General features: G+C 47.4%; 1 protein-coding gene across 1 annotated transcript in view; it reads left to right on the plus strand.

The window, feature by feature from the left end:
• dnaaf9 (dynein axonemal assembly factor 9) overlaps positions 1 to 12,200 on the plus strand; it is a 279,052-nt gene that overhangs the window by 192,522 nt on the left and 74,330 nt on the right. The window contains exon 25 of the mRNA XM_072497670.1: positions 8,423 to 8,540. Coding sequence (XP_072353771.1) covers positions 8,423 to 8,540 — 118 coding nt within the window. The remainder of the gene's footprint in view (positions 1 to 8,422; positions 8,541 to 12,200) is intronic.

Raw genomic sequence — 12,200 nt, forward strand, 5'->3', positions numbered from 1 at the left:
CTGTGATGCAGCAGTCCTAACCACTGTGCCGCCAAGCGGAGCAAAAGAATATCCACAGATAGTGAAATGTCATGAATTGAACCAAATACCTATTCGAGTTGAACCATGTCCTTCAGACAACAATGGTAGAACTGCCTGGAGTGAATTTTCTATTAAAGACATGGATCTCTGATTAAACATCCCCATTATAGATATATAGATACATAGAAGATTGGAGCAGGAGGAGGCCTTTTGGCCCTTCGAGCCTGCTCCGCCATTCATCACGATCATGGCGACCATCTCTTCCCTGCCTGACAGGGACATACATATCAAGGACACGTAGTACCTGTTCCTTGAGCAAGTTCCACATTTCATTTGTGTCCTTCCCTGACAGCCTATGTTCCCAACTTATGCACTTCAATTTTTGTCTGACAACATCGTATTTACCCTTCCCCCAATTGTAAACCTTGCCCTGTTGCACGCACCTATTCCTCTCCATTACTAAAGTGAAAGTCACAGAATTGTGGTCACTATCTCCAAAATGCTCCCCCACTAACAAATCTATCACTTGCCCGGGTTTATTACCAAGTACCAAATCCAATCTGGCCTCCCCTCTGGTCGGACAATCTACGTACTGTGTTAGAAAAGCTTCCTGGACACACTGCACAAACTCCACCCCATCCAAACTGTTTAATCTAAAGAGTTTTCACTCAGTGTTTGGGAAGTTTAAGTCACCCATGACTACTGCCCTGTGACTTCTGCACCTTTCCAAAATCTGTATCCCAATTTGTTCCTCCACATCTCTGCTACTATTGGGGGGCCTATAGAAAACTCCCAACAAGGACTTCCGGGTGCGGCGATGACCAGCTAAGTCGCACGTTTCGGCTGCTCCCGGTGGAACGGACTTTTGGGCTCTTGATAGGAGTCCCAACGACAATTTTAACGGCAAAAAACACTGTGCGGTAATCCAGAAGGGAATCCCCCCTGGACACGGATGGAAAAAAGAGGAAAGTGGCCGGATTGCGGTGGATCCTCTAGAGCAGCGGCCAGGAAGGCAGGCACAAAGCAAGATGGCGTCGGAAGGAGGCAGTTTAATATGGGGCCCTGACCAACAAGAGTTCCTGCGGCGTTGCGTGGAAGAACTCAAAAAGGAGATGAAGAAGGAGCTGTTGGCCCCGATATTACAAGCGATTGAGGGGCTAAAGGAGGAGCAAAAGACCCAGGAACAGGAGCTTCGGGTCGTGAAGGCAAAGGCTGCTGAGAATGAGGACGACATACAGGGCCTGGTGAGGAAAACGGAGATGAACGAGGCACAACACAAAAGATGTGCGGAAAGGCTGGAGGTGCTGGAGAATAATGCGAGGAGGAAGAATTTAAGGATTCTTGGTCTTCCCGAAGGTGTAGAAGGGGCGGACGTCGGGGCATATGTGAGCACGATGCTGCACTCGTTAATGGGATCGGAGGCCCCGACGGGTCCGCTGGAGGTGGAGGGAGCCTATCGAGTTATGGCGAGAAGACCGAGGGCTGAAGAAATTCCTCGAGCCATAGTGGTGAGATTTCTCCGATATAAGGACAGAGAGATGGTCCTCGGGTGGGCAAAGAAAACTCTGAGCAGTAGGTGGGAGAACGCGGTGATCCGCGTATATCAAGATTGGAGTGCGGAGGTGGCGAGAAGGAGGGCAAGCTTTAATCGGGCCAAGGCGGTGCTGCATAAACGGAAGATTAAATTTGGAATGCTGCAACCGGCAAGACTGTGGGTCACACATCAAGGGAAACACCACTACTTCGAAACGGCAGATGAGGCGTGGACATTTATTGTCGAGGAGAAACTGGAGTGAGCGGGCCAGAAAAAGAACGTTTGGGACAAAGTGGGGGGGTGAATATGTGGGATGAAGGGGGGGAAAAGAGGGAAGAGATGACTTCCCAAGTTGTTAATCCTGCGACCCTGTAACTTTTCTCTCTTCCCCATGTCGGGGGGGAGGGAGGATGAGGAACTGAGGGTGCCGGCCATTGGGGGCGGGGCTAAAAGGGAAGCGCGGGCTTTGTTCCCGCGCTATGGTAATCACGGCGGGAACAGGGAAGCAGGAAGGAGGGGGCCTCGCACAGTGTGAGCCGAGGTCACGGGGGGGAAGCCGAGGTCGGCCAGAGTTTGCTGACTTCTGGGAGCAACATGGGGGGTGCAATTATGCTAGTTTGGGATCTAGTGGGGTTGGGTTAACTGGGTCGCTGGGGAGAAGGGGGAGCTGGCATGGGGGGGGGGGTCGGGCCGCTTGGGGGGTCGGGCCGCTTGGGGGAGATACGGCTACGTGGGAACCGGGTGAGGAGCTGGATTGAAAAAGGAGATGGCTAGTCGTCAAGGGGGGGGGGGGGGGGGGGTAAAGAGCCCCCCAACCCGGTTGATCACGTGGAATGTGAGAGGGCTGAACGGGCCGATTAAGAGGGCACGGGTACTCGCACACCTTAAGAAACTTAAGGCAGATGTGGTTATGCTTCAGGAGACGCATTTGAAGCTGATAGACCAGGTCAGACTACGCAATGGATGGGTGGGGCAGGTGTTTCATTCGGGGCTAGACGCCAAAAACAGGGGGGTGGCCATACTAGTGGGGAAGCGGGTAATGTTTGAGGCAAAGACTATAGTGGCGATAGTGGGGGCAGATACGTGATGGTGAGTGGCAAATTGCAAGGGGAGGCGGTGGTATTCGTGAACGCGTATGCCCCGAACTGGGATGATGCCAACTTTATGAGGCGTATGTTAGGACGAATCCCGGACCTAGAAGTGGGGAAGTTGGTAATGGGTGGAGATTTTAATACGGTGCTGGACCCAGGGCTGGACAGATCGAGGTCCAGGACCGGAAGGAGGCCGGCTGCAGCTAGGGTGCTCAAGGACTTTATGGAGCAGATGGGAGGAGTAGACCCCTGGAGATTTAGTAGACCTAGGAATAAGGAGTTTTCGTTTTTCTCCTATGTCCACAAAGTTTATTCACGAATAGATTTTTTTGTTTTGGGAAGGGCACTGATCCCAAAGGTGACTGGGACGGAGTACACGGCTATAGCCATTTCGGATCATGCTCCACATTGGGTGGACCTGGAGATAGGGGAAGAAAAACAACAGCGTTCACCCTGGAGAATGGACATGGGATTATTGGCAGATGAGGGGGTGTGTTTAAGGGTGAGGGGGTGTATTGAAAGGTACTTGGAACTCAATGATAATGGGGAGGTACAGATGGGAGTGGTCTGGGAGGCGCTGAAGGCAGTGGTTAGGCGGGAGCTGATATCTATTAGGGCACATAAAAGAAAGCAGGAGGGTAGGGAAAGGGAGCGGTTGTTGAAAGAACTTCGGAGGGTGGACAGACAATATGCGGAGGCACCGGAGGAGGGACTGTACAGGGAAAGGCAAAGGCTACATGTAGAATTTGACTTGTTGACTACGGGTAATGCAGAGGCACAATGGAGGAAGGCACAGGGTGTACAGTACGAATACGGGGAGAAGGCGAGCAGGTTGCTGGCCCACCAACTGAGGAAAAGGGGAGCAGTGAGGGAGATAGGGGGGGTGAGAGATGAGGAGGGAGAGACGGAGCGGGGAGCGGAGAGAGTGAATGGAGTGTGCAAGGCATTTTACGAAAGATTATATGAAGCTCAGCCCCCGGATGGGAAGGAGAGAATGATGTGCTTTCTGGATCAGCTGGAATTTCCTAAGGTGGAGGAGCAGGAGAGGGTGGGACTGGGAGCACAGATTGAGACGGAGGAAGTAGTGAAGGGGATTGGGAGCATGCAGGTGGGGAAGGCCCCGGGACCAGATGGATTCCCAGTTGAATTCTATAGGAAATATATGGACTTGCTGGCCGCGCTACTGATGAGAACCTTTAATGAGGCGAGGGAAAGGGGGCAGCTGCCCCCGACTATGTCAGAGGCAACGGTATCGCTCCTCCTAAAGAAGGAAAAAGACACGCTGCAATGCGGGTCCTACAGGCCCATTTCCCTCTTGAATGTGGATGCTAAGATTCTGGCCAAGGTAATGACAATGAGGATAGAGGATTGTGTCCCGGGGGTGGTTCATGAGGACCAAACTGGGTTTGTGAAGGGGAGACAGCTGAATACAAATATACGGAGGCTGCTAGGGGTAATGATGATGCCCCCACCAGAGGGGGAAGCGGAAATAGTGGTGGCGATGGATGCCGAGAAAGCATTTGATAGAGTGGAGTGGGATTATTTGTGGGAGGTGCTGAGGCGATTTGGCTTTGGGGATGGGTATATCAGGTGGGTACAGTTGCTGTATAGGGCCCCGATGGCGAGCGTGGTCACGAATGGACGGGGGTCTGACTATTTTCGGCTCCAAAGAGGGACGAGGCAGGGATGTCCTCTGTCCCCGTTATTGTTTGCACTGGCGATTGAACCCCTGGCCATAGCATTGAGGGGTTCCAGGAAGTGGAGGGGAGTACTCAGGGGAGGAGAAGAACACCGGGTATCTCTGTATGCGGATGATTTGTTGCTATATGTGGCGGACCCGGCGGAGGGGATGCCAGAGATAATGCGGATACTTGGGGAGTTTGGGGATTTTTCAGGGTATAAACTGAACATGGGGAAAAGTGAGTTGTTTGTGGTGCATCCAGGGGAGCAGAGCAGAGAGATAGAGGATTTACCGTTGAGGAAGGTAACACGGGACTTCCGGTACTTGGGGATCCAGATAGCCAAGAATTGGGGTACATTACACAGGCTTAATTTAACGCGGTTGGTGGAACAGATGGAGGAGGACTTTAAGAGATGGGACATGGTGTCTCTGTCATTGGCAGGTAGGGTGCAGGTGGTTAAAATGGTGGTCCTCCCGAAATTCCTTTTTGTGTTTCAGTGCCTCCCGGTGGTGATTACAAAGGCTTTTTTCAAAAGAATCGAGAAGAGTATTATGAGTTTTGTGTGGGCTGGGAAGACCCCGAGAGTGAGGAGGGGATTCTTGCAGCGTAGTAGGGACGGGGGGGGCTGGCACTACCGAGCTTAAGTGAGTACTACTGGGCCGCCAATGTTTCAATGGTGTGTAAGTGGATGGGAGAAGGGGAGGGAGCGGCGTGGAAGAGATTGGAGAGGGCGTCCTGCAGGGGGACTAGCCTACAAGCAATGGTGACGGCACCGTTGCCGTTCTCACCAAAGAAATACACCACAAGCCCGGTGGTGGTGGCTACATTGAAAATTTGGGGGCAGTGGAGACGGTATACGGGAAGGACGGGAGCTTCGGTGCGGTCCCCGATAAGAAACAATCATAGGTTCGTTCCGGGGAGAATGGATGGGGGATTTGGAGCATGGCAAAGAGCTGGGGTAGTGCAACTGAGAGATCTGTTTGTAGATGGGAAGTTCGCGAGTCTGGGAGCGCTGACGGAAAAATATGGGTTGCCCCAAGGGAATGCATTTCGGTACATGCAATTGAGGGCTTTTGCGAGGCAACAGGTGAGGGAATTCCCGCAGCTCCCGACGCAGGAGGTGCAGGATAGAGTGATCTCAGAGACATGGGTGGGGGATGGTAAGGTGTCGGACATATACAGGGAAATGAGGGACGAGGGGGAGATCATGGTAGATGAGCTGAAAGGGAAATGGGAAGAAGAACTGGGGGAGGTGATTGAGGAGGGGCTGTGGGCTGATCCCCTACGTAGGGTAAACTCATTGTCCTCGTGTGCCAGGCTAAGCCTGATACAATTTAAGGTGTTACACAGAGCGCATATGACTGGAGCACGGCTTAGTAAATTTTTTGGGGTAGAGGATAGGTGTGCGAGATGCTCGAGAGGCCCAGCGAATCACACCCACATGTTCTGGTCATGCCTGGCAGTACAGGGGTTCTGGGTGGGGGTGGCAAAGGTGCTTTCGAAGGTGGTGGGGTTCCGGATCGAACCAAGCTGGGGTTGGCTATATTTGGGGTTGCAGAAGAGCCGGGAGTGCAGGTGGCGAGACAGGCTGACGTGTTGGCCTTTGCGTCCCTAGTAGCCCGGCGCAGGATATTGTTAATGTGGAAGGAAGCCAAACCCCCGGGTGTGGAGACCTGGATAAACGACATGGCAGGGTTTCTAAAGTTAGAACGGATTAAGTTCGTGTTAAGGGGTTCGGCTCAGGGGTGGCAACCGTTCGTCGATTACCGCACAGAAAGATAGAGGGAATGGAGAAGAAGTAGACAACAGCAGCAACCCAGGGGGGAGGGAGGGGGGGGGGGGAGAGAATTGGACGGACTCTCAGGGATGTTATTGTATATGTATCGGTATTTGTTATAGGTAATTGTATATTGGATTGTATTTTTGGAGAGTATTTATTTTGGATAAGGCAGTTGCCATTCAGTTTTGTTTTTGTTTATATATTATTTATTTATTTGTTTAAAACTGGCCACTTATTTATATTGCTTTATTGTTGTGTAAAAGAAACACTACGTACTGTTATGTTTGGCCAAAAATCTTGAATAAAATATATTTATAAAAAAAAAGAAAACTCCCAACAAGGTGTCTGGTCCTTTCCTATTTCTGACTTCAACCCATACTACCTCAGTAGGCAGATCCTCCTCGATCTGCCTTTCTGCAGCTGTTATACTATCTCTAATTAACAATTAGAGCGGCCTTGTCCGCCGATCGAAAGGTGGTTCAATCCACGCCAGCTGGCATGGGTTGACAGCGGCGGGACTTCGGCCCATCGTGGACCGGGGGATTACCGGTGCGGCGCGATTCCCGCCCCCGCCGAATCTCCGGTGGCGGACAATTCGGGACACGGCGGGGGGGAGGGATTCACGCCGGCCCCCGGCGATTCTCCGACCCGGTGGGGGGGTCGGAGAATCGCGCCCCTTATTCCTGATGCTTACGCGTTGAAGTATACACACTTCAACCCATCTCCCTGCCTGCAATTACTCTCCTTTGTCAGTGTTCCTTTCCCCACTGCCTCACTACACACTTTGGCGTCCTGAATATCAGCTACCTTAGTTGCTGGACTACAAATCTGGTTCCCATTACCCTGCCAAATTAGTTTAAACCCTCCTGAAGACTACTAGAAAACCTCCCTCCCAGGATATTGGCGCCCCTCTGGTTCAGATGCAATCCGTCCTGCTTGTACAGGTCCCACCTTCCCCAGAATGCGCTCCAATTATCCAAATACCTGAAGCCCTCCCTCCTACACCATTCCTGCAGCCACGTGTTCAACTGCGCTCTCTCCCTATTCCTAGCCTCGCTGTCACGTGGCACTGGCAACAAACCAGAGATGACAACTGTCTGTCGTGGCTTTTAACTTTCCGCCTAACTCCCTAAACTCCCCTTTTCCTACCTACGTCGTTGGTACCAATGTGCACCACGACTTCTGGCTGCTCCCCCTCCCCCTTAAGGATCCTGAAGACACGATCCGAGACATCCCTGGCACCCGGGAGGCAACATACCTTCCGGGAGTCTCGCTCGCGACCACAGAATCTCCTATCTATTCCCCTAACCATTGAATCTCCTATTACTACTGCTTTTCTATTCTTTTCCCCCCCCCTTCCCTTCTGAGCCCCAGGGCCAGACTCAGTGCCAGAGACCTGGCCGCTAGGGCCTTCCCCCGGTAGGTCATCCCCCCCCATCCCCCCCCCCCCCCCGCAACTGCATCCAAAACGGTATACTTGTTTTGAAGGGGAACGGCCACGAGGGATCCCTGCACTGTCTGCCTGTTTGTTTTCTTTCCCCTGACTGTAACCCAGCTACTCTTGTCCTGTACCTTGGGTGTGGTTACTTCCCCGTAACTCTTCTCTATAACCCCCTCTGCCTCCCAGATGATCCGAAGTTCCTCCAGCTCCAATTCCCTAACACGGTCTCTGAGGTGCTGGAGTTGGGTGCACTTCCCGCAGGTATAGTCAGCGGGACACCGGTGGTATCCCTCACCACCCACATCCTACAGGAGGAGCATGCAACTGCCCTAGCCTCCATCCCCTCTTACCTTACAGAATATAGCTGCCCTGTGGACCAACTGCACCTCCGACTCTGCTCCCAGTCAGCTGCACTCTGTAAACTCCTGGCTCCCTTCTCTTTGCTGAAATGAAATGAACGGAACACCTTACTCCCTCCTCACCTAACTCCCTTAGTCACAAAACTCTCACTATAGCACTCAAACATTTTTAAATTATGCTCAGAACCATCAATCTGATGTCTTATTGGAGAACTATCAAATAGTAGGGAGTTCAAATGTTGGTGAAAATATTATCAAATAATTGGGAACTAAAATGCTGGTGAAAATAACAAACTTTTCTGTTCGAATTCTGATGTTTTCTGATCCAAGATATTTTCAGAACTGAAGTTTGACTTCTTGTAAAACTTCAAGTTTACAGCAAGTATTTGGACTCATTTTTGTATTATCTGTAAGGATTTTTACCTTGTGTGATAGCCAGACTATCTTATCTCGGCTTTAGACACGGATGATTGAACAAAGAATGGAAACTAAATGTCTCTAAATTGATTTACAGGTTTTTACGGCATTTTGCTGTGAGTAGTGCAAGCCATGAATCAATGAGAAGATCTGATCTGTGCATATTATTACAGCAGCCAAAGTTACCCTCCTCGATCAGTGAAGACCAGAATAAGGTAATGGAGTATGTTCTTTGCCTTTCAAAACCGATGCTTAAAATGTACTTATTCTTTATTAACAGTTATAAAATTGTGGATGGAATGGAAGAGTGCAGATACTTAGATATCCAGCCAGTACCATCAGGACAGCATAAAAATAGCGATCAACGAAAGAGTTAGTACTTGGGTTAATCAGTACTGCCTTTCCACTCATATTAACCTCCATAAGCCTACATAATTTTTATCCAATTACGCATTGTATTGAAATACGACAGCACATTAATCACATTTTATATGTCTTTTAATGTACAAGAAAACTATACTAATAGGAGTAAAACTATATCTTCTGGACATAAGAGTTGATATATTTAATTTCCATGAGTCATACAAAAGAATCAAAAAGTAGAAACTTCAGGTGCCAGAAATCGAATAAAAACATGAAATGTGCAACACTCGGGCAGAATCTGTGAGAAACAGAATTAACGTTTTGGGGCAAGGACATTTTATCAGAATCATGAGCTGATTTGCATTATAAGTTATAACTGGCATTATAGTTACACAAAACCATGGAATCAGTGAATGCGTTAACATCGTGGAGACACTTGCTTCTCTGATACAATGACTGAATCATGGGAAATATTGTCTTTAGATCAGAACAACTTTGCTACAGAACTCGGCTTTTGGGAAATATAAATTTAAATGCTTTTGAAATATTCTGATCCTGTCTTCTCCATGAGACTGACTTCCTGCTCCTTCAAATCTATTCCCATTAAACTGTTGACCACGAAGGTCACGTGATGTAAATGCGGGATTGGCTGCATTTTTGCAAGCTCTGGCACTACTCATTTTTTCATTTTTTTGTCATCCTGATGCACAACGCATAATTAATCTTTATGTGTATGATCTGTGCTATGTTCCTAGAAGATTCTGATTCAATTATGGCAATGGGGAGCCGAGTAACGTCAAGAAAATTGATTTGTATCCGCGATACAAATATATCTCAAACAGTATGTAATGGAACCTACTAGGGAGCAAGCTATCCTTTTTTTTCTTTTTAATAAATTTAGAGTACCCAGTTTTTTTTTCCAATTAAGGAGCACTTTAGTGTGGCCAATCCACCTAACCTGCACATCTTTGGGTTGTGGGGATGCAACCCACGCAGACACTGGGAGAGTGTGCAAACTCCACACGGACAGTGACCCAGGGCCGGGTTTCGAACATGGGTCCTCCGCGCCGTAGTCCCAGTGCTAACTAAGGGAGCAAGCAATCCTACCTCTGGTCCTGTGTAATAAGACAGGAATAATTAATGATCTCATAGTTAGGGATCCTCTCGGAAGGAACAATCACAGTTTGGTTGAATTTAAAATACAGATGAAGTGAGAAGATAAAATCCAATACAAACGTCTTGTGCTTAAATAAAGGAGACTGCAATGGGATGAGGGGTGGTTTGGCTAGGGTAGATTGGGAACAAAGACTTGTGGTGGGACAATTGATGAACAGTGGAGGATTTTCAAAGAGATTTTTCACAGTGCTCAGAAAGGGTATATACCAGTAAAAAAAAAAAAAAAAAAAAAATAATAATAAAGGAAGGACTGTAGGAAAAAGGATAATCAGCCATGGATATCTAGGGAAATAAAGGAGGGCATCAAATTGGGGGAAAAAGGCATACTAAGTGGCAATGATTAGTGGGAAACGAGAGGAGTGGGAAATCTTTAAATGGTAACAGAAAGCCACGAAAAATGTTATAAAGAAAAGTAAGCGACAACACCAACACCAGATCCATTCGCGTATTGCCCTCTGTAATTGTTCTGTATTTGTTTCCCCGGCGTCAAAATGTATATGTCCCCCGCCCCCCCACAAACAGATGCCTACTTGTGTGCAAAAAACAATACTGCCAATTATACAGAGCTGCTGTTGTTGAGCTAGCACATAATACCCTACCAGTTATTTTATTCTAACTTTTTTTGTTGTTGTTGTTTGTTTTGTTTTTTGTGCGTGTTCCCTTCTATGTGTGTATGATACATATATATGTATTCTATTTTGTGTACATAATGGTAAATATACTTTATTCAAAAACCCAATAAAAATCATTTATAAAAAAAGATAGATTATGAAAGTAAACTAGCTCAAAATATAAAAACAAAGCAAAGGTTTCTACAAATATATAAAACGAAAAGAGTATCTAAAAGGTAAACATTGATCCTTTAGAGGATGAGATGGGGAATTTAATAAGGGACAATGAGGAAATGGCTGAGGCTGTGTCAGTCTTCACAGTGGAAGACACAAATAACAGGCCAAAACTGTTGGCATGGAGGCTATGGCAGGTGAGGACCTAGAAACTATCATTTTCACTAAGGTGAATGTTGGGCAAGCTAATGGGGCTAAAGGTAGGCCCTGGTGGAATGCACCCCAGGGTACTAAAAGAGGTAGCGAGGGAAATAGCAAATGAACTTGAGGTAATTTACCAAAATTTGCTGGACTCTGGGGCGGTTCCGGCAGATTGGAAAACAGTAAATGTGACGTCACTGTTTAAAAGAGGAGGTAGACAAAAGGCAGGTAGCTGCCGGTTAGCTTAACTTCTGTAGTGGGGAAAATGCTTGAATCTATCGTTAAGGAAGAAATAGCGAAACATCTGGATACAAATTGTACCATTGGGCAGATGCAGCATGGGTTCTGAAAGGCAGTTCCTCTTTAACTAATGTAGTGGAATTCTTTGAGGACATTACAAATATGGTGGACAATGGAGAACATGTGCATGAGGTGTATCTGGATTTCTAAAAGGTATTCGACAAGGTGCTGCACAAAAGACTGCTGCATAAGATAAAGGCGCATGGCATTACGTACAATGTATTAGCATGGATAGAGGATTGGTTAACTGACGGAAAGCAAAGAGTGGGGATAAATCAATGTCTTTCTGGTTGAAGATCAGTGGCTAGTGGTATGCCTCGGGGATCAGTGTTGGGTCTGCAATTGTTCACAAACTACATCGATGATCTGGAGTTGGGGACCAAGTGTAATGTGTCAAAGTTCACAGATGACAGTAAGATGAGTGGTAGAGCCAGAGGGCACAGTGCACAAGTGTGCAGAGGGCACAAACTCTGCAGAGGGATATAGATGGTTTAAGTGGGCAAGGGTCTGGCAGATGGAGTTCAATGTTGATAAATGTGAAGTCATCCATTTTGGTAGAAATAACAAAATGGACTATTATTCAAATGGTAAAAAATTGCAGCATGCTGCTGTGCAGAGGTACCTGGATGTTCTTGTTCATGAATCGCAAAATGTTGGTTTGCAGGTGCAGCAAGTAATTATGAAGGCAATGGAATTTTCTCCTTCATTTCTCGAGGGATGGAATTTTTTTTTTTTTAATAAAATATTTTATTGAAAATCTTTGGTCAACCAACACAGTACATTGTGCATCCTTTACACAATATTACAACAACACAAATAACAATGACCTATTTTATAAACAGAAAATGAATAAATAATAAATAACAAAAATGAAAACTAACCCTAATTGGCAACTGCCTTATCACAAGTAACACTCTCCAAAAATATAATTTAACAGTCTAACATATAATTATCTGTAGCAACGACCTATACATATTATACAGTATATATTAACATCCCTGAGAGTCCTTCTGGTTCCTCCCCCCCCCCCTCCCCATCCTGGGCTGCTGC

This window comes from Scyliorhinus torazame, chromosome 3 (assembly GCF_047496885.1).
Source record: "Scyliorhinus torazame isolate Kashiwa2021f chromosome 3, sScyTor2.1, whole genome shotgun sequence".
In the NCBI taxonomy this organism is placed as follows: Eukaryota; Metazoa; Chordata; class Chondrichthyes; order Carcharhiniformes; family Scyliorhinidae; genus Scyliorhinus; species Scyliorhinus torazame.